Source organism: Anolis sagrei, chromosome 12, assembly GCF_037176765.1.
Source record: "Anolis sagrei isolate rAnoSag1 chromosome 12, rAnoSag1.mat, whole genome shotgun sequence".
Lineage (NCBI taxonomy): Eukaryota > Metazoa > Chordata > Lepidosauria > Squamata > Dactyloidae > Anolis > Anolis sagrei.
The window spans coordinates 9736071-9758835 of record NC_090032.1 but is presented as its reverse complement, the minus strand read 5'-3'; the positions used below and the strand labels follow the sequence as shown (position 1 = coordinate 9758835).

Below are 22765 nucleotides of genomic sequence, written 5' to 3'. Positions count from 1 at the left end.
AGGGTCATGCAAATTCCACACCAATGGACAGAGTAAGGAACACTGGGATGCCTGTGGTGGAGGAAACACGTCAACTCTAGGATGAAATTGTCCCCGAAGGAAAGCCTTCACTTGGGTGGTGGTCAGTGTGGTGTTGGTGGAGGACATTGGCAGGGGAGGAGAGAGAAAGGAACACTGGGATGCCTTATGAGGACAAGCAAGGAGTAAAAGAAAAGGCGCGAGACAATCATCGAGCCAAGGGAGTCTCCCCTTCTCTTATTTGGGTCTTCCACTGATCCCAAACATGATACATGCATACAAAAAAATATATCTGCAATGTGGTCGATCCACAGGAGGAGGGAAAGAGAGAGGGCTGGAATGTATCGAGGCCAAACGGCCGGAGGGCTCCGTTCCTATCGGACGGTCACCCCCAGCTTCTCCAGGATCCGGGTCCCCTTCTCGAGGTACTCGGAGCGCTGGAGCCAAAAGGTGTCCTTGTCCTTCATGATGTCGGCCAGCACCGCTCCGCCAAGGAACACCATGTGCTTCCTGCGTGGCGGGTCCTCGATGCGGATCTTGAATTTCTGGAGGGGGGAAACCAAAATTATTATTATTATTATTATTATTATTATTATTTTACTGGTGCAAAAGCACAGTAAGTCACAGCAAACGAGATCTATATGCTGGATTTCGTATCACAAAATCACAAGTTGAACACATTATTATTATTATTATTATTATTATTATTATTATTATTGACACAAGATGAGTCCACAGCAGACACTCTGCTGGCTTTATGTATTGGATCACATGTGTTCCCCGCAATGTGTGATGCCTGAGACTCACCGACAGCTTCTCCACGTCGCCCTTCAGCACCCGCTCCAAGTAGAGCTGCTTGATCTCCCGTTCCAGGCGGGAGGGCAGTCCGGGGTACATGGTGGAACCCCCCGAAAGGACAATGTGCTTGTAAAACTCACTCCTGCAAGAAGAAAGACGCAACGGGAGAAGACAAGTGAGGCCTCGGCAGCCCAGGAGTCCGAGTGTCTCCAAAAAAACTGGGCAGGATTGCCCTTCTTTTTGAGAAACCCACGTTGACTTTTTGTGAGTATGGCCATCTTTTCTAAGTGCCGACAAATGGCTCTACAATTTGATGTCAGGTTGACAAGACAATAATGGTTTGGGTCCTTTTATATCCCGTCCTATCTCAACCTCTGCAGAGGGACACTCCAAAAGTGTCATGCTTCCAAAAGGCTATGGAGATTCCTGGTTTTCCAAAACGTATCTTCCATATATTCCGGAATACAAGGCGACCAGGGGGGGGGGGGGGGGGTGGTAATAAGACAATCTCCCCCCCCCCCCCAACTTTTGATGATAAAATACAGAGTTAGGGATATACTCGGCGTTTAAGAGGCATGCTGGGAGCAGTAGTTCCTCAACTCCTACTGCTCCCAGTATGCCTTGGGAAGCACATCCAAGCACGCTGTCACCCAGCGCTGCTAGGAGTCATCCGGAGATGCTTACTTGGGCCTCCGGACACCAACTCCAAGCCGCGCTGGGCGACAGCGTGCCTTGGATGTGTTCCAAGAGGCATGCTGGGAGCAGTAGTTCCCTGATTCCTACTGCTCCCAGCATTCCTCTAGTAGCACATCCAAGGCATGGCGTCGCCCAGCACTGCTTGGAGTCGCCATCCGGAGACACATCATCATTGGGCCTTCGGATGCAGACTCTAAGCAGCGCTGGGCGAGGACATGCCTTGGATGTGTTCCCAGAGGCATGCTGGGAGCAATAGTTCCCCGACTCCTACTGCTCCCAGCATGCCTCTCAGAGCACTTCCAAGGCATGCCGTCGCCCAGCAGTGCTTGGAGTCAGCTTCCGGAGACACTTCCTTGGGCCTTCAAACACAGACTCCAAGCAGTGCTGGGCAACGGTGTGCCTTGGATGTGCTTGCAGAGACATACTGGGAGTAGTAGTTCCCCGACTCCTACTGCTGCCAGCGTAACTCTGGTAGCACATCTAAGGCATGCCGTTGCCCAGCGCTGCTTGGGAGCCGGCTTCCGGAGATGCTTCCTTAGGCCTTCGGATGCAGACTCCAAGCAGCGCTGGGCGAGGACGTGCCTTGGATGTGCTTGCAGAGACATACTGGGAGTAGTAGTTCCCCGACTCCTACTGCTGCCAGCGTAACTCTGGTAGCACATCTAAGGCATGCCGTTGCCCAGCGCTGCTTGGGAGCCGGCTTCCGGAGATGCTTCCTTAGGCCTTCGGATGCAGACTCCAAGCAGCGCTGGGCGAGGACGTGCCTTGGATGTGCTCCCAGAGGCATACTGGGAGTAGTAGTTCCCCGACTTCTACTGCTCCCAGCATGCCTCTGGTAGCACATCCAAGGCACGCCGTCACCCAGCACTGCTTGGAATCAGTGTCCGGAGACACTTCCTTGGGCCTTCAAACGCAGACTCCAAGCAGCGCTGGGCGAGGGCGTGCCTTGGATGTGTTCCCAGAGACATGCTGGGAGCAGTAGTTCCCCAACTCCTACTGCTCCCAGCATGCCTCTCAGACCACATCCAAGGCATGCCGTCGTATCCGGAGAGTCGGCATCCGGAGACGCTTCCTTAGACCTTCATATCCAAGCAGCGCTGGGCAACGATGTGCCTTGGATGTGTTCCCAGAGGCATGCTGGGAGCTGTAGTTCCCTGAATCCTACTGCTCCCAGTATGCCTTTGGGAGAACATCCAAGGCACACCGTTGACCAGCGCTGCTTGGAGTCGGCATCCGAAGGCCCAAGGAAGCGTCTCCGGACGCCGACTCCAAGTGCTGCTACGAGTCGGCGTCCGGAGGCACTTCCTTGGGCCTAGGCAAGCCTTCGGAGGAGGTATGCGCCGAGGGCAGAGAAGGTCCTTGAATGGAGTACTAGACGACCCCCAACTTTTAATAAGATTTTCCAGGCATAAAAAGCTGTCTAGTACCCTGGAATATACGGTACCGATATGGTGCTGCCATTCCCGTACTGCATCATCTGGCCTTAAGAGTCCTGAATTCATTTAGAGTAGCCAGATATTCCCATATTGCCGATCTCCCTATATGGTGCTGCCTCTCCCATACTGCATCCTATGCTCCAGTTTCCCCAGTTAGAGCTCTTTTGGCAGAAACAAGACTGGGGCAAAGAAGGGATTGCGCAGTTCCGACTTTTTTCTCTGTCCTGTTAGCATTTCGCCCAAACCTTTCTCACCGAGTGTCGATGTCGGCGGCCTGGATGGTGTTGAAAAGGAGTTCCGCGACCCCGACTCCCTCGACATTGATGAGATGGGGCTGGAACAAGGCCTCGGGGGCCTCAAAGCGCTCTCCGCCGACCTTGATCACTCGGCCATCCGGCAGCTGGAGAGGCAACAAGAAGAGGGAGGACAACAGTGAGACCGGAGGAAAACCACAGGAAACTCAATGGCAACGTGTGGGGGAAAATGTAGAGATGTGGGGACATTGGTTACAGTTGTGTTGGTGACAACATCCCAAGACTACCTCTGTGTCCCCGGAAGAGAGTGAAAGATTACCGTATAGGACTCCACCAGCACCGTCGTCTCTTGGGCTAACTTCTGCTCCTGCTCGATGTTGTAACCCACGTAGCAGAGCTTCTCCTTCATCATCCGCACCGTTTCGAAGTCGGCCGAGTGGTTGAAGGCGTAGCCACGCAGGAGCAACAACTGCAACAAATTTATTTTATTTATTATTTATTTCGTGTACTTCTACCCCGCCCTTCTCAACTCCCGAGGGGGGACTATGGGCGGCTTACAAAAAGGCATAATTCAATGCCTACACAATAATGCAAATAAACGTGTAAAACAGCAATTAAGACAGTTAAAACAATCAATATATATCACAGTCAATAAACCAATCTCAAGCTCGGCGTTCGCCAACTCAGAGTCCATATTTCGTTCTACCTTATCTATTCTTATTGGTCGTCGTAGTCCTTTATTCATCTGCCAGATTGCCCAAACGCCTGGTCCCAAATCCATGTTTTTAATTTCCTTCTAAAGGAAAGGAGGGATGTCGCTGATCTAATTTCCCCAGGGAGAGAATTCCACAGGTGAGGGGCCACCACTGAGAAGGCCCTGCTCCTCGTCGCCGCCAATCTCGCTTGTGATAGAGGCAGGGCTGAGAGCTGGGCTTCCCCAGAAGATCTTAAACTCCGAGGCGGGACATAGAGGGAGATCCGTTCGGACAGATACGCTGGGCTGGAACCGTATAGGGTTTTGAGACACTCTTGTAATAAACAAAGTAACAACGTTTATTTATAACTTCTGGCTCCAACGCTTATGGTTACATTTGTGTGTTCTGTTACAGTCTTGAGTCGTACATTCAATATCATTCACTTGGTTAACTTTTCCTATTAAACTTCAACTGTTTCACATCAACAAATATGTTACTTTCTCATACACTCTTGACAGAACTATATTCTGCCTTAAACCAGCACTTTAAATTGTGCTCGGAACTGGATCGGCAGCCAGTGGAGCTGACATAGCAGAGGGGTGGTATGCTCCCTGTATGACGCTCCGGTGAGTAATCTGGCTGCCTCCCGCTGGACTAATTGAAGTTTCCGAACAGTCTTCAAAGGCAACCCTATGTAGAGTGCACTGCAGTAATCTAATTGGGATGTAACAAGAGCGTGGACCACCGTGGCCAAATCTGACTTCCCGAGGTACAGGCGCAGCTGGCGCACAAGTTTTCATTGTGCAAAAGCTCTCCCGGCCACCGCCAAGACCTGGGGATCCAGGCTCAGCGATGAGTCCAGGATCACTCCCAAGCTGCGAACCTGCGTCTTCAGGGGGAGTGTAACCCCGTCTAACACTGGCTGTAACCCAAAGCCAAGAGATCCATGTGTGCATCCACATTGACTACAAAGGGACTGTTTACACCACGCATCGGCAAACTTGGGCCCTCCAGGTCTTTTGGACTCCAACTCCCACCATTCCTAACAGCCTCAGGCCTTTTCCTTAAGACTGAGGGGGGACAGAACACCACAGGAACACCACACACAAGATGGAGGACAAATGACAAGGTCTGGCCTAAGGTGAGGACGTGAGGGGATCAGAGTACACACATCCTCAAACACACAAGGCCACTCAGTTAAATGTTTATTTTGCTGCCACCAATAGGCCCCTTCCTTCACTGGAATGTTTAAGAAGCCACACAAAGACTTCAGTTGGAATGAAACAGGAATATGTTGTTTATTTTGAACAGTCAATCTGCATAATGGTTTCAAATAACTTGTCAAACTTTACTTCTTACAGAGGATAGTACTTATATCTTGAGTTTCTTAAAACAAAGTTCCAGATATAGAAATCCAAACAAATCTATTAAAACCTTTCGATTCTCCCTTCCCCTTACAGCACTCTAATCACTATAGAGGCTGGGACGACGTTTCACTACTTCAGTGCCTTTTTATGTGTGACGATGTGGGGGGAAAATATTTTCTTTTTAAATCTTTTTACTGCCTTGTACTGAAGCAGTTTTCCTTTAAAATTGGCTGGGGCTTTCTTGTGAGCTTTTACCTTGAGGCTTTATATCACAGGCTTGAGACACTCTTGTAATAAACGAAGTAACAAAGTTTATTTACAACTTCTGGCTCCAACGCTTATGGTTACATTTGTGTGTTCTGTTACAGTCTTGAGTCGTACATTCAATATCATCCACTTGGTTAACTTTTCCTATCAAACTGCAACTGTTTCACATCAACAAATATGTTACTTCCTCATACTCTCTTGACAAAACTATGTATATTCTGCCTTAAACACTGGCACTTCTTTCTTTTCCTTAAAACTTGAGCTCCATTTTCCTAACTGCTTTTCTCTCACAGAAGTTCCTAACTGTACCTCACAAACAGGAATTCCTAACTGAACTTTTCTGACTCTCTAACTGCCTATTTTTTAAACTTAACTCCGCCCCTTTTGGAATGTTCAGCTCTCTTCCCCCAACTGCCATTCTGGCTCAGTGGCCTTTTTAAATCCTGGCCTACACTCATCTGCATACAACCAATCGGCTGCACGTATGCAAATTAATCTTGCCTCTACTGTTGCTACCCTATTTGAGCCAATTCTGCCACATTGCAACATAGAGCTATACATCAAAAATTTAACATAGATCAACAAATTCGCTACAGAGGCCTATTAACTACAGTATATTTCATAAACCAGTTCCCAAATCTCTTCCTTCCTTCCTTCCTTCCTTCCTTCCTTCCTTCCTTCCTTCCCCCTTCAGACTTCTGACCCTTCTTCTTCCACACCAAACTCCTAACTGCTCAGCTTCTCTTTGTCCCTGTTGTATTCCAGGTCAGGAAAAAGCCTTGTGACTTTAAAACATGCCATTCAAAGAGTGAAGGAACAAATCTTCTTTTTTTGAAGCTTAGTAAATAGCCAGAAGAAATAAATGCTTGTAAGAAAATAAGAAAGTTCCAAAAAGTAATAAGTCCATAAAAATAGTAACACAAAGCAATGTCCACACCAGATATAAAAGCAATCCAAGACAGCATTTAACCAAACAGGAATCAACAGGATGCAAAGACAATCCAAAAAGCTACAAAACTCCACAGGAACAAGACCCCTTGAACAGGATTTCCATGGCACATGAACTTCCATTTCCAAACGATGCCTGATCTAACAGCTTTCCCCTTGAGGCAAACCTTTTATCCCAAAACTCAGAAATTGGTTTCGCTTTCCCCAACAAAACCCTGTAAAAATCTACCACTCTCACCTTGATGAGGTAGCGTGTGATGTCACGCCCGGCTATATCCAACCGACGGGTGAGATGAGGCAGAGAGAAACCCTCATAGACTGGACAGATGTGGGTGACGCCGTCGCCTGAGTCCACCACCACGCCAGTGAGAAGGCCTACAAGGGTAAGGAATTGGGCAATTATGTGTTGTCAAGTCACAGAATTCTAGAGTTGCAAGAGACCCCAAGGGTCATCCAGTCCAACCTCCTTCTGCCAGGCAGGAAGACACCATCAAAGACCTCCCAACAGATGGCCATACAGGGGGGAACTGACTGTCCAATCTGGGAGTTGTCATTCACCCACAACCAATAATAATACACAGTATGGATTGTTGATGTTGCCATCCCAAGTGATTGAAGAGGATTGAAGAGAAACAACTGGAAAGGACTGAAAAGAAACATACAAATATATACACACACATATATACACCCACCCACACACATATATACATATACATGTCTCCTCTCAGCCTTTTCTACTGCAGGCTAAACATGCCCAGCTCTTTAAGCCGCTCCTCATAGGGCTTGTTGTCCAGACCTTTGATCCTTTGAGTCACCCTCCTTTGGACACTGTAGCGAACTTGTTGATCTATGTTAAATTTTTGATGTATAGCTCTATGTTGCAATGTGGCAGAATTGGCAGAAATAGGGTAGCAACAGTAAAGGCAAGATTAATTTGCATACATGCAGCCGATTGGTCGTATGCAGATGAGTGTAGGCCAGGATTTGAAAGGGCCGCTGAGCCGGAAAGGCAGTTGGGGGGAAGAGAGATGAACATTCCAAAGGGGCGGAGTTAAGTTTAAAAATAAGCAGTTAGAGAGTCAGGATAGTGAGTTGGGGATTCCTGTTTTGTGAAGGACAGTTAGGAACTTCTGTGAGAGAAAAGCAGTTAGGAAAAGGAGGCTTAAGTTTTAAGGAAAATAAAGAAGTGCCGGTGTGGTTTAAGGTGGAATATAGTTCTGTCAAGTGTATATGAAAAAGTAACAGTTGAAACAGTTGAAGTTTGATAAAAAAAGTTAACTAAGTGAATGGGATTGATTGTAAGACTCAAGACTGTAACAGAACACACAAATGTAACCATAAGCACTGGAGCCAGAAGCTATAAATAAACTTTGTTACTTAGTTTACTACAAGAGTGTCTCAAGCCTGTAATATAAAAGCCTCAAAGTAAAAGCTCACAAGAAAACCCCAGCCAATTTAAAAAGGGGAAAATACATCAATACAAGGCGGTACAAAGATTTAAAAGGAAATACCCCCTCCCCCCCTCCCCCGGAAAAGGACTGAAGTAGTGAAATGTCATCCCAGACACATTCCTGCTTAGAGTCAACATCTCCCTTCAGTTGTGGTGTCCAGAATGGGACATAGTTTGATTCCAGGTATTTTCTTGGAGCAAATTGGGGATATTTACAATTCTTAACTTACCCTGAGCATAGAGAGTGAGCACTGCTTGGATGGCAATGTAAACGCCTTCAAACTGGTAGGTCTCAAACATCACCTAAATGGGAGAGGGAAATCGATATAAGCAGGGATGTCCCACTTTTCCCACCACAACCCAAACGAAGTCCCTTTTGACGCACCTCGATTATCTTCTCCCGGTTCTTGGTGGGGTTCATGGGGGGCTCGGTGAGCAGGATCTTGCAGTTGCGGGGCTCGATGTCGAGCTTCTCGGGCCCGAAGGTGTAGTCCCACAGGTACTTCATGTCGTCCCAGTTGCGTACGATGCCGTTCTCCATGGGGTAGTTCACCTCCAGCATGGAGCGCAACTCGCTGGCTTCATCCCCCACCATTAGGTCCTGGAGGGCAAGAAACGCCCACATTGACAAAACTGCAAGTCGCTTCTGGTGCGACAGAATCGGCCGTCTGCAAGGATATTGCCCAGGGGACACCTGGATTGTTCGCATTTTCGGTTTGAGTTTTCGGTTTCTCTTTATTATAATTATTGTTTGGGCTTGGCCTCATGTAAGCTGCTCTGAGTCCCCATCGAGGAGATGGTGGAGGGGTATAAATAAAGTTTATTATTGTTGTTGTTGTTGTTGTTATTATTATTATTGATGTCTCCCATCCTTGTGGGAGGCTTCTCTCAAGTCCTCGCATGGGGAGCTGGAGCTGACAGAGGGAGCTCGCCCGCTCGCTCCCCAGATTTGAACCTCCAACCTGTTGGTCTTCAGTCCTGCTGGCACAAGGGTTTAACCCATTGTTATTATTATTATTATTATTATTATTATTGATGTCTACCATCCTTGTGGGAGGCTTCCCTCAAGTCCTCACATGGGGAGCTGGAGCTGACAGAGGGAGCTCATCCACACTCTCCCTGGATTCGAACCTCTTCAGTCCTGCTGGCACAAGGGTTTAACCCATTAATAATATTATTATTATTATTGATGTCTACCATCCTTGTGGGAGGCTTCTCTCAAGTCCCCACATTGGGAGCTGGAGCTGACAGAGGGAGCTCAACCACACTCTCCCCAGATTCGAACCTCTGACGTGTCGGGCTTCAGTCCTGCTGGCACAAGGGTTTAACCCATTATTATTATTATTATTATTGATGTCTACCATCCTTGTGGGAGGCTTCTCCCAAGTGACCACATGGGGAGCTGGAGCTGATAGAGGGAGCTCATCCACGCTCTCCCCGGATTAGAACCTCCGACCTGTCGGTCTTCAGTCCTGTCGGCACAAGGGTTTAACCCAATGCACCACTGAGGCTTCTTCTTTCCTCTCCTCTCTTTATTTCTCTGCCCAAAATAGAGAGATTCCTTTCCACCCCATTCTTGCTCCTTCCAAAACAGAAGGAGGGAGAAAGAAAGAAAAATAAAAGGTAGGAAAGAAGAGAGTGAAGGAAGGGGAGAAAGGTAGTCATGAAAAAGAGAAGAAAGGAGAAAAGAAAGGGAGGGAGGAAAAAGGGAAAGAAGAGGGAAAGAAAGGTAGGTAGGTAGGAAAAAGAGAGAAGGAAGAGAAGAAAGGGAGAACAAAACGTTGGTAGGATACAGTGGGAAGGAGAAAAAGAAGGAAGAAAGATAAGTAGGAAAAAGGGGAAGGAAAAAAGAAGGGTATGTAGGTAGGAAAGGGGGGAGGACAAATGAAAGAAAAGAATATCGGAAACAGAGGGAAGGAGGGCAGGAAGAAGGAAAGATAGATAAGAATAAGAGAGGTAAGGAGAAAAGAAAGGTAGGTAGGAAAAAGAGAGGGAAGGGGAAAAGGAAGGGAGGGAGGAAAAAGAGAGAGAAGGAGAAAAGGAAGAAAGAAAGGTAGGTAGGAAAAAGAAGGAAGGAGGGCAGGAAGAAGGAAAGGTAGGTAAGAATAAGAGAGGTAAGGAAACAAGAAAGGTAGATAGGAAAAAGAGAGGGAATGAGAAAAGGAAGAAAGAAAGGTAGGTAGAAAAAAGAGAAGGAAAGAGAAAAGGAAGAAAGAAAGATAGATAGGAATAAAGAGGGAAGGAGAAAGGGAAGGGAGGGAGGAAAAAAAGAGGGAAGGAGAAAAGGAAGAAAGAAAGGTAGGTAGGAAACAGTGAGGGAAGGAGAAAAGGATGGAAGGGAGGAAGGGAGGAAAGGAGGAAAAAGAGGAGGAAGGAGAAAAGGAAGAAAGGTAGGTAGGAAACAGAGGGAAGGAGAAAAGGAAGGGAAGAAGGAAGGGGAGGAGGGAGGGAGGAAAAAGAGAGGGAAGGAGAAAAGGGAGGGAGGAAAAAGGGAAGGAAAAGGAAGAAAGGTAGGAAACAGAGAAGGAAGGACAAAATGAAGGGAAGAAGGAAGGGAGGGAGGGTGGAAAAAGAGAGGGAAGGAAGAAAGGTAGGAAACAGAGAGGGAAGGAGAAAAGGAAGGGAAGAAGGAAGGAAGGGAGGGAGGAAAAAGAGAGGGAAGGAGAAAAGGAACGGAGAAAGGGAGGAAGGTGGAAAGAGGGAAGGAAAAAAGGAACGAAGAAAGGTAGGTAGGAAACAGAGAGGGAAGGAGAAAAGGAAGAAAGAAAGGTAAGAAAAAAAGAGGGAAGGAGAAAAGGAAGAAAGGCAGGTAGGAAACAGAGAGGGAAGGAGAAAAGGAAGAAAAAAAGGTAAGAAAAAAAGAGGGAAGGAGAAAAGGAAGGGAGGGAGGGAGGGAGGGAGGAAAAAGAGAGGGAAAGAGAAAAGGGAGGGAGGGAGGGAAGAAGAAGAGAGGAAAGGAGAAAAGGAAGGAAGAAAGGTAGGTAGGAAACAGTGAGGGAAGGAGAAAAGGAAGAAAGAAAAGTAGGTAGGAAACAAAGAGGGAAGGAGAAAAGGAAGGGAAGAAGGGAGGGAAGAAGGGAGGAAAAAGAGAGGGAATTAGAAAAGGAAGAGAGGAAGGAAGGGAGGAAGTGAGGAAAAAGTGAAGGAAAAGGAAGAAAGGTAGGTAGAAAACAGAGAAGGAATGAGAAAAGTATCTTCGTTGGGGGGGAGGAAGGAAAAAGAGAGGGAAGGAGAAAAGGAACAAAGAAAGGGAGGGAGGTGGAAAGAGGGAAGGAAAAAAGGAACAAAGAAAAAGAGAGGAAGGAGAAAAGGAAAAAGAAAAATAGGTAGGTAAAGGGGAAGGAAGGAGAAAAGAAAGGTAGGCAGGTAGGAAAAAGAGAGGTAAGGAGAAAAGGAAGAAAGAAAGGGAAGGAAGAAAAAGAGAAGGAAGGAGAAAAGGAAGAAAGAAAAGAAGATAGGAATCAGAGAGGGAAGGAGAAAAGGAAGAGGAAAAAAGTAGATAGGAAAAAGAGAGGGAAGGAATTCATATAACAACAACAACAACAACAACAACAACAACAACAAATAGTTGAGCCCCTCAACAGTCTTTGGGACCCTGAACTATCCTTCTATACTGTTGCATGCTGGGCCTGTGCAAAAGACTGTAGACAGGACATACATTCCGTGTGCCCAACGGGACGCTGGGGCTGCCTCAGATTAAAGGCCTTTGGATTTCCTTAAAACAGAGTCTTTAGATTGCTTAAAGGTTCAACAAAGTTCTTTATTAATGAAAACAAACAGGTACTTTAAAGCTTTCTTAACAGTCTATTGGTTCTCTCTCAGTCTTGTCCACAGGGAACAGGCACTATCTTCATAACTGTATACTAACTAATGGGGAAATCCTTAACCTCTAATCTGGGCAGTCTGTCTTTGCCTCTGTTGGCGTGGAGCCCCTGCACCCGGTACCGACTGCTTCTGGCTTCCGCAAGAGACCCTTACCAAGCAGAGCTTTGTAGACTTCCAGGGGAAAAGGAGTTCAGGTTTCGGTGATGGCTGACTGAAGTCCTTCAGCAAAGGAGCTGTAAGGCTGTATATCTTCCGGCCAAGCCGTAGAAGACGAAGCTTTCTACAGGAGCTCTTGGCATTATGTCCTGCATGAAAGGCTTCTCTGTGTGGACTGAACCCAAAATGGCTCCTATTCCCTCTAAAACCCAAAAAGGAGGCGGGACCAGGGAACCTAACTATAATTGATAGGTGGCTTGCCCTATGATTGCAGCCAAAAGAAGCCACCTATCTGCAGAGTCCCTGAAACTTAGGACTACAACAAACATTCAATGCAAAGCAAACAAAATTGGAGCTCCTGGTACAGCTGTACCTGCACACCCTCAAAGTGCAAAGTGTGAAGACCCCCGTTCTGGACCCTCTTCCACTGGAAATCGGACCCACTGGTATTCAAGACTTGTGCCCAGCGCCACTCACCTTGATCTCAATGTTGCCCACTTTGGCGGTGGAGCGGATGATGGGGCGCCCCACCAGAGCCGGGAAGATGTGCTCAGGGAAGTTAGACCCAGCATAGCCACACTTGACAAACTGCGGAGAAAGAACGGGGAGTTACGGGAGTTACAACCCAACAGTAGTATATATATGTGTTTATTTTTGTGTGTATATTTGTGTATATATGTGTGTATATATTTGTATATTTGTGTGTTTATATGTGTACATGCATATTGTGTATATGTGTGTGCTTGTCTATATACATATTTGTGTGTATATATCTATGTATGTGTGCATTTTCTGTTTTTCCTCCACCACAGACATCCCAGTGTTTCTAACTCTCTCCATTGGTGTGGAATTTGCATGACCCCGCCCACTGCCTCTCCCTTAACCCTTTCCTATTCTTTTCTATGACACACAGCAAACAGAAGAAAAGATCAACAACTGAACATCCTAGAGACGTTTGGGGAGGATTAGCCATGATTTATAGGACTTGTGGGTACTGGAATGTATAGTTCACCTGCAATCTAAGAGCACTCTGAACTCCACCAATGATGGATCTGGTACTAACTTGTCACACAGATTCCCCCATGAGCAACAAAACATATTGGAAGTCTTTGGAGGGATTTATAGGAGTTGTAGTTCACCTATATCTAGAGTGCACTATGAATCCCAAACAATGATCTGGACCAAACTTGGCATGCATACCCAATATGCCCAAATTTGAATCCTGATGGGTTTGGAGAGGAATTGGCCTGGGCATTTTGGAGTTGTAGGTACTGGGATTTATAGTTCACCTGCAATCAATGAGCACTCTGAACTCCACCAAAGATGAAATTGGACCACACTTTGCACACAGAGATCAGCAAAAAATACTGGCGGTCTCTGGGGGAAATTCACCTTGATTTGGGGGAGTTGTAGTTCACCTACACCCAGAGAGAACTGTGAACCCGATGGATCTGGACCAAATTTGGCACACAGACATGATATGGCAAGATCTGATTACTGAAGGGGTTTGGGGGGAACTGACCTTCCTTTCTGGGAGTTGTAGTTCACCCACAACCAGAGAAACTGTGACGTCCACAAATTATGGACCTGGACCAAACTTGGCACACAAAACCCTAGCTCAACATACTGGAGAGGTTTAAGGGAATTGACTCACCATAATGGGAGTTGTAGTTTACCCAATAGCCAGAGAGTACACTGAACCCCACCCATGATGCATCTAGACTGTGTGATGTATCGGCGAATAATGCGTGCGGATCCCAGTAAGGTGGCCTTTTGCAGCTGGCAGATGGTAACCTGGTTAGCGCTGATTGTTTTTAAGTGCAGGCCAAGGTCTTTAGGCACTGCGCCCAGTGTGCCGATCACCACTGGGACTACCTTTACTGGCTTGTACCAGAGTCTTTGCAGTTCGATCTTTAAATCCTCATATCATGTTAGCTTTTCCAGTTGTTGTTGTTGTTGTTAATACAACAACAACAACAACACTCTGGGACAGTGCTTCCGAGGACAGAAGACAACCAGAAAAGCTGACACAATACGAGGATTTAAAGATCGAACTGCAAAGACTGTGGCACACGCCGGTCAATGTGGTCCCAGTGGTGATCGGCACACTGGGTGCAGTGCCTAAAGACCTTGGCCTAGACTTAAACACAATCGACGCTGACAAAATTACCATCTGCCAGCAGCAAAAGGCCACCTTACTGGGATCTGCACGAATTATTTGGCAATACAACAACCAGCAGAGTGATCTTGTTTGCTGTGGACTCATCTTGCTGTGTTTCTAATAATAATAATAATAATAATAATAATAATAATAATAATAATAATAATCTGGGACGGTGCTTCCCACGACAGAAGATATGAAACTTTCCTTCTACAGTGTGGAAGAGATCTCCCTTTGAGCCAGACCCAGAAAAGCAACATAAAAAGAGGAAGTGGACAAACGGGAAACGCAATGCCGAGCTCTGACTCACAGCGGAACGAACGCGGCTAGCAAAGCGGAAGCCGCTTGCAGCCTGTGGCCTGGAGTATTTGCAAACTTTGCAGAGAAGAAATGCAAAGGCCTCTCTCTCTCTTTCCTTCTTTCCCCTGATGATCTTTGCTAGTGATGATGCCGGTTAACTGGGAGTCTACTGTGTATATATATATTTATATATATCTATATATATAAAGTGAATGTTCGTATGTTTGTATGCGGAGGTATATGTGGCAGCTTTCTGATTGCCTGCCACTTTCACAGGCCACTGTGACCTGCATGAGTGACAGATCTGGACTAAACTTGGCACACATAACCCCCATGACCCACTTTACGTCCTGGTGCGGTTTGGGGGAGGTGGACCACGGATTATGGGATTTGTAGTACTTTAAAACGCTTGGGCACCCACAGACCACTGTGGCCCCCAACAATGACAGATCAAGACTAAACTTGCCACTCAGAGCCCCCTGGTGCGATTTGGGGCAGGACGGACCATGGATGATGGGACTTGTAGTACCTTCCCTCACTTCTTGAGAGAACTGCGACCCTCATCCAATGACCGATAAAGACCAAACTTCACACACAGAGCAACCCATGACCCACTCTACATTCTGCTGCAGTTTTGGGTAGGACGAACCATGGATGATGGGACTTGCAGTACCTTCACTCACTTCTTGAGAGAACTGCGAACCTCATCCAATGACTGACAAAGACCAAACTTCACACAGGGCCCCCCTGACCCACTCTACATCCTGGTGCAGTTTGGAGGAGGGCGGGCCATGGATGATGGGACTTGCAGTACCTTCACTCACTTCTTGAGAGAACTGCGACCCTCATCCAATGACTGACAAAGACCAAACTTCACACAGAGCCCCCCTGACCCACTCTACATCCTGGTGCAGTTAGGAGGATGGACCATGGATGATGGGACTTGAAGTACCTTCACTCACTTCCTGTGACCACTGTGACCCTCATCCAATGACTGATCAATACCAAACTTGACACACAGAGCCCCCATGAGCCGCTCTACTTCCTGGTACTGTTTGGAGGAGGATGGACCATGGACGATAGGACTTGCAGTACCTTCACTAACTTCCTGAGATCACTGTGAGCCACATAAATAACTGATAAAGAACAACCTTGACACACAATGCCTTTCTCAAATAACCCGGGCACCACCGGGTCCCCAAGCTAGTATATATATAAAGTGAATGTTTGTATGTTTGTATGTGGAGGTGTATGTGGCAGCTTTCTGATTGCCTGCCATTTTCACAGGCCGCTGTGACCTACACGAGTGATAGACCTGGACCAAACTTGGCATACATAACCCCCATGACCCACTTTACGTCCTGGTGCGGTTTGGGGGAGGTGGACCACGAATTATGGGATTTGTAGTACTTTAAAACGCTTGGGCACCCACAGACCACTGTGGCCCCCAACAATGACAGATCAAGACTAAACTTGCCACTCAGAACCCCCTGGTACGATTTAAAGCAAAACGGACCCTGGATTATGGGCCTTGCAGTACCTTCACTCACTTCTTGAGAGAACTGTGACCCTCATCCAATGACCGATAAAGACCAAACTTCACACAGAGCCCACATGACCCACTATACATCCTGGTGCAGTTTGGGGCAGGACGGACCATGGATTATGGGACTTGCAGTACCTTCACTCACTTCTTAAGAGAACTGCGACCCTCATCAATGGCCGATAAAGACCAAACTTCACACACAGAGCCCCCATGACTCACTCTACATTCTGCTGCAGTTTGGAGGGTGGACCATGGATGATGGGACTTGTAGTACCTTCACTTACTTCTTGAGAGAACTGCGACCCTCATCCAATGACCGATAAAGACCAAACTTCACACACAGAGCCCTCGTGACCCACTCTACATTCTGTTGCAGTTTGGAGGAGGGTGGATCATGGATGATGGGACTTGTAGTACCTTCACTTACTTCTTGAGAGAACTGCGACCCTCATCCAATGACCAATAAAGACCAAACTTCACACACAGAGCCCTCGTGACCCACTCTACATTCTGTTGCAGTTTGGAGGAGGGCGGATCATGGATGATGGGACTTGCAGTACTTTCAGTGACTTCCTGAGATCACTGCAACTCACACCAATGACTGATCAAGAGCTAACTTGGCATACGGAGTCCCCATGAGCCACTCAACGTCTGGATGGGGTTTGTGGACCAATGAACCATGGATGCTGGGACTTGCAGTAGCTTCACTCACTTTCTAAGACTATTGCGACCCACACCTATGACTGATCAAGACCAAACTTGGCACCCTGAGCCCCGATAACCCAGGCAGCGTCGGGTCCCCAAGCTAGTAAGTGTGTGTGTGTGTGTGTGTATATATATATATATATATATATATATATAGCAACTGGAAGGAAGTTCGCTGTCAAGAGGCAACGCCTTTCCCCAAAAGCAAACAGACTGGCTTGAATCTTGGACTTTGCCTTGGAAGAGACCACAAAGGCCGTCAATACGAATATCAAGCCTGAGAGTTTATTGTATCAACTTATTTTGTTTGTGTGTATATATATACGTGTGTGTGTGTGTATGGACAGTATAAAGGTAAAGGTAGTCCCCTGACATTGAGTCCAGTCATGTCTGACTCTGGGGTGTGGTGCTCATCTCCATTTCTAAGCCGAAGAGCCAGCGTTGTCCGTAGACACCTCCAAGGTCATGTGGCCGGCATGACTGCATGGAGTGCTGTTACCTTCCAGTATACATATATATATACACATGCATATATATGGATAGTATAAATAAAATAATAGAAATAAAATTGTGTGTGTGTATAAATAGAATTATGTAAAAATAATGTAAATGTATATAAATTATGTGTGTGTATATGTATATATTGGTATAGTATAAATTAATATAAATAAAATTATATGTATTTATACAGTAGAAATAAAATTATATAAGTAAAATTATATATATATGTAGTATGACATAATATATATGATTCTGTATGTATGTATATGTTGGGACAGTATAAATAAAATAGTGTGTGTGTAGAAATAGATTTTAAAATAATATAAATTTATATATCTATATATATGTATTTGTGTGTGTGTGTGTCATACTACATATATATATAGATATATATATAAAATTTTACTTATATAATTTTATTTCTACTGTATGAATACACACAAATAATTTTATTTTTATATTAATTTATACTATACCAATATATACATATATATACACAGATTATTTATATATATAAGTATATATAAATATGTGTGTATTCATACAGTAGAAATAAAATTATATAAGTAAAATTATATATATATGCAGTATGACATATATATGTAGTATGATACACACACACACACACACACATATATATAAATTATGTGTGTCTGTGTGTATGTACATGTGGGGACAGCATAAATAAAATTGTGTGTGTGTATAAATAGATTATATATGTGTGTGTATATATATGTGTATATATATGGAGCCCCCGGTGGCACAGTGGGTTGAAGCACTGAGCTGCTGAGCTTGTTGACCGAAAGGTCGCAGGTTCGATTCCGGGGAGCGGTGTGAGCTTCCGCTGTCAGCCCTAGCTTCTGCCAACCTAGCAGTTTGAAAACATGCAAATGTGAGTAGATCAATAGGTACCGCTCCGGCGGGAAGGTAACGGTGCTCCATGCAGTCATGCCGGCCACATGACCTTGGAGGTGTCCACGGACAACGCCGGCTCTTCGGCTTAGAAACGGAGATGAGCACCAACCTCCAGAGTCAGGCATGACTGGACTTAATGTCAGGGGACTACCTTTACCTTTATATATATATATGTATATGTTAGTATAGCATAAATTAATATAAATAAAATTATGTGTGTGTTCATACAGTAGAAATAAAATTATATAAGTAAAATTATATATATATATATATATATATACACATAAATTATGTGATTCTGTGTGTATGTACATGTTGGGACTGCATGGAGCACCGTTACCTTCCCATCTACTCACATTTGCATGTTTTCGAACTACTAAGTTGGCAGAAGCTGGGGCTGACAGCGGGAGCTCACCCACTCCCCGATTTTGAACATGCAACCTTTTGGTCAACAAGTTTAGCAGCTCAGCAGTTTAACCTGCTGCACCACCAGGAGCTCCATATATATATATATATATATATATATGTATGTATGTATGTATATATGTATATATAGTGTGTGTGCTTATATATACCTCCTGTGTGAATCTGATAATAATTGTGGTGCAAAGATTGTACAGGAAATATTAGGCGGCGGTTGAGCTTGCAGTGTGGAAACATCCTCTTTTCATGACCGTCTCTCTCTTTTTCCAGAACACGGAAGGAGAGAAGTGAGACCCGCAAAGGGAAAAAAGCCAGCCGAGGCTGATCCGTCTGCTTCGTCTGCCTTGAGTCACGGATCTGGGAACACAGAGTCCTTCCTTCGCCCACTGAGTGCCGCTGAGCAAAACCCTCGCACAAAGAAAACCAGGTTTGCAGCGTGACACGACTGCTGCTTCACGGAAAGGCAACCTCCGCATCTCTCCACTCACCCTACACGCATGTATGTCCCTATATGCACATACTAATCAAGAGTTAAGAACATCACACATTAAGTGGCTTGACCACAGGTCCGCAATCTCCTTCTTTGGAGGTTTTTAAGCAGGCACTAGATGGCCATCTGTCAGGAGGGCTTTGATGGTGTCTTCCTGCCTACCAGAAGGGGGTTGCATTGGATGGCCCTTTGGGTCTCTTCCGAATCTAATATTCAATAACAACAACAACAACAACAACAATAATAATAGATGATACAATCTCCTCCTTTGGAGGTTTTTAAGCAGGCACTAGATGGCCATCTGTCAGGAGGGCTTTGATGGTGTCTTCCTGCCTGGCAGAAGGGGGTTGCATTGGATGACCCTTTGGGTCTCTTCCGAATCTAATATTCAATAACAACAACGACAACAACAATAATAATAATAGATGATGCAATCTCCTTCTTTGGAGGTTTTTAAGCAGGGACTAGATGGCCATCTGTCAGGAGGGCTTTGATGGAGTCTTCCTGCATGGGAGAATGGGGATGCATTGGATGGCCCTTTAGGTCTCTTCCAAATCTAATATTCAAAAAATAGATGATGCAGTCTCCTTCTTTAGAGGTTTTTAAGCAGGGAGTAGATGGCCATCTGTCAGGAAAGCTTTGATAGTGTCTTCCTGCATGGGAGATTGGGGATGCATTGGATGGCCCTTTGGGTCTCTTCTGAATCTAATTATTATTATTATGTGATTGAATGGTGTCCTCCAGGATTACATAAAGGGGGTGGTTCTGGATGGCCTTTGGAATCCCTTCCAAGTCTAGTATTCAATCATCGTGTTTTAATAATAATAGTATTATTATTATTATTATTATTATTATTATTATGGGCTTGGCTGGTGTCCTCCAGGATTACAGAAAGGGGGTGGTTCTGGATGGCCTTTGGGGTCCCTTCCAAGTCTAGTATTCAACCATCATCATATTTTAATAATAATAATAGTAAAGGTAAAGGTAGAGTCCCCTGACATTAAGTCCAGTCATGTCTGACTCTGGGGTGTGGTGCTCATCTCCATTTCTAAGCTGAAGAGCCGGCATTGTCCGTAGACACCTCCAAGGTCATGTGGCCGGCATGACTGCATGGAGCGCCGTTACCTTCCCGCCGGAGCGGTACCTATTGATCTACTCACATTTGCATGTTTTCGAACTGCTAGGTTGGCAGAAGCTAGGGCTGACAGCGGAAGCTCACGCCTCTCCCCGGAATCGAACCTGCGACCTTTCGATCAACAAGCTCAGCAGCTCAGTGCTTTAACCCACTGCGCCACCAGGGGCTCCAATAATAATAATAATGATAATGATGATAATAATAATATATTATTATTACTAATATAATATAATAATACTATAATAATATAATAATACTATCACATCATATAATAATATTATTACAAAATAATACTATTGATAATATAATATTATTAAAATATGATGATGATTGAATACTAGACTTGGAAGGGACCCTAAAGGCCATCAAAGATGATAATACACCTTGATTAGCATTGAATGGCCTTGCAGCTTCAAAGCATGGCTGCTTCCTGCCTGGAAGAATCCTTTGTTACCTAGCCCTGATTGTTTTCTGACATGAAACAATCAGGGCACAGTATTATTATTTGAGAACACAGAAATGCTGGACCACAGGTAAGAAGCAGCCAGGCTTTGAAGCTGCAAGGCCATTCAATGCTAATCAAGGGGACCAATTGCAACATTCTCACTTGCCTCCAACATAATAATAATAATAATAATAATAATAATAATAATAGGCTCCCTTCCACGTCAAGTATTCAATCTTCACCATATATTATATTATTATTATTATTATTATTATTATTATTATTATTATTATTATGGGCTTGGATGGTGTCCTCCAGAATTGCAGAAAGGGGGTGGTTCTGGATGGCCTTTGGGGTCCCTTCCAAATTCTACATCCATTGCCCACCCACTACAAAAATCAAAACAATCAGGAAAGAATCTGCAAAGTGGTATGGAAGTGAGTCACCTTCTGCAGTGCAGACGCACCTTGCCAAGATATCCCTCCCGGGGGGATCCCACAGAAAAAAAAAGTCTGGAGGGGGAATGAGCATGAATGGTATTGCAATCCAAGGCAACTCTCAGTTAACCGGAAACTCTCAAGCAACCGGCAATTTGGGAGTTAATATTATAAAGTGAAACAAATTGGGAAGAAAGAAAGAAAGAGAGAGAGAAAGAGAGAGAGAGATAGATATATGTCCGGTTGCTTGAGAGTTTCCGGTTAACTGAGAGTTGCCTTGGATTGCACTACCATTCTTGCTCATTCCCCCTCCAGACGTTTGTTCTGTGGGATCCTGGGAGGGATACCGTTGCAAGGTGCGTTTTACTTTATAACATCATCTCCCAATGCCGGTTGCTTGAGAGTTTCCGGTTAACCGGAAACTCTCAAGCAACCGGCACTTGGGAGTTAATATTATAAAGTGAAACAAATTGGGAAGAAAGAAAGAAAGAAAGAAAGAAATATATATATATATATATATATATAGTCCGGTTGCTTGAGAGTTTCCGGTTAACCGGAAACTCTCAAGCAACCAGCATTGGGAGGTGATATCATAAAGTGAAACAAATTGGGACGAAAGAAAGAAATATATATATATATATATATATATATTAGTCCGGTTGCTTGAGAGTTTTCGGTTAACCGGAAACTCTCAAGCAACCGGCATTTAGGAGGTGATATCATAAAGTGAAACAAATTGGGAAAGAAAGAAAGAGAGATAGAGAAGAATATATATATATATATATATATATATATATATATTCCGGTTGCTTGAGAGTTTCCGGTTAAGCGGGAGTGGTGTCCTGGCCTCACCCCGGTGCCGTTGTCGCAGACCACCACGCGGCGCCCCTGGCTGTCCATGGCTCCCTCCTCCTCCTCCTCCACCTCCTCCGCCTCTTCCTCTCCGCCTGCACTTGGCCAAGGAGAGCGAGCCGGCAGCGCCCCCAAGCCCGGCTGTGATGTAACATCCTGGGCTGGCGGAGCCAAGTTGACGCCCTTCGCCTCCTCCTCCCCTTCCTCCGGGACCCGCCTCCCTCGGCCTGACTCAAAGCAGGCAAAGGGGGAAACACCCTGGAGGGTCTGCACTGGCTCTTTGGGCAAAGGCCTCCGAGGACTACAACTCCCAGGAGCCCACAGCCTTGAGCCAAGTGGGATTTATAGTTTGTTTGCACACCAAGAGCTCTCCCTCCCTCTCTTTCTCTGGGAACTACAAATCCCAACATGCCATACTATTGAGTTTGGGCAACCCCAAGTGACAGAACTACAAATCCCAAGCCTTGATCCTTTCATGCTGGGTCCATTTCATGCTGCATCCACACTGGCAAATAATGCACTAGATGATCAGTGTAGAGTAGATCCACAATAATAAGTGTAATATAATAATAATAATAGAATAATAATAATCTATATAAATAATAATAAATTATTATCATTCCTTTGAAATAATAATTATATAATGACCTTGGAGGTGTCTACGGACAACGCTGGCTCTTTGGCTTAGAAATGGAGATGAGCACCACACCCCAGAGTCAGACATGACTGGACTTAAGGTCAGGGGACTACCTTTACCTTTACCTATTAAAATAATAGTAATAATTAATAATTATATATTAAAATAATATATATTAAAATAATAAAAGTGTAATAATAATAGAACAATAATAATCTATATATTCTCAGTGTCTATGCCAGAGTTTTTAAGGTTGGCTTTGAGCCCATCTTTCAATCTCTTTTCCTGTCCTCCAACATTCCGTTTTC

At 45.1% G+C, this 22765-nt stretch overlaps 1 protein-coding gene across 1 annotated transcript; it reads right to left on the bottom strand.

The window, feature by feature from the left end:
- Positions 1-229: 229 nt before the first annotated feature.
- On the bottom strand, positions 230-21943 carry LOC132764277 (actin-related protein 2-B-like). The gene is made up of 9 exons (XM_067472412.1): positions 21821-21943; positions 12388-12498; positions 8315-8530; positions 8160-8232; positions 6718-6854; positions 3522-3671; positions 3203-3348; positions 826-958; positions 230-563 (listed from the first exon to the last, which is right to left on the bottom strand). The coding sequence occupies exons 1-9, from the start codon at positions 21866-21868 to the stop codon at positions 393-395; spliced, it is 1185 nt and encodes a 394-aa protein (XP_067328513.1). The 5' UTR covers positions 21869-21943; the 3' UTR covers positions 230-392.
- Between the last annotated feature and the right edge of the window lie 822 nt (positions 21944-22765).

Excerpts from the sequence above, each read along its gene's own strand:
- LOC132764277 (XM_067472412.1), bottom strand. The coding sequence starts at position 21,868 with ATGGACAGCCAGGGGCGCCGCGTGGTGGTCTGCGACAACGGCACCGGG. Across the intron at positions 12,499-21,820 it reads TCTGCGACAACGGCACCGGG|TTTGTCAAGTGTGGCTATGC; the intron begins GTGAGGCCAGGA and ends CTTTCTCCGCAG. Across the intron at positions 3,672-6,717 it reads TCACACGCTACCTCATCAAG|TTGTTGCTCCTGCGTGGCTA; the intron begins GTGAGAGTGGTA and ends AATTTGTTGCAG.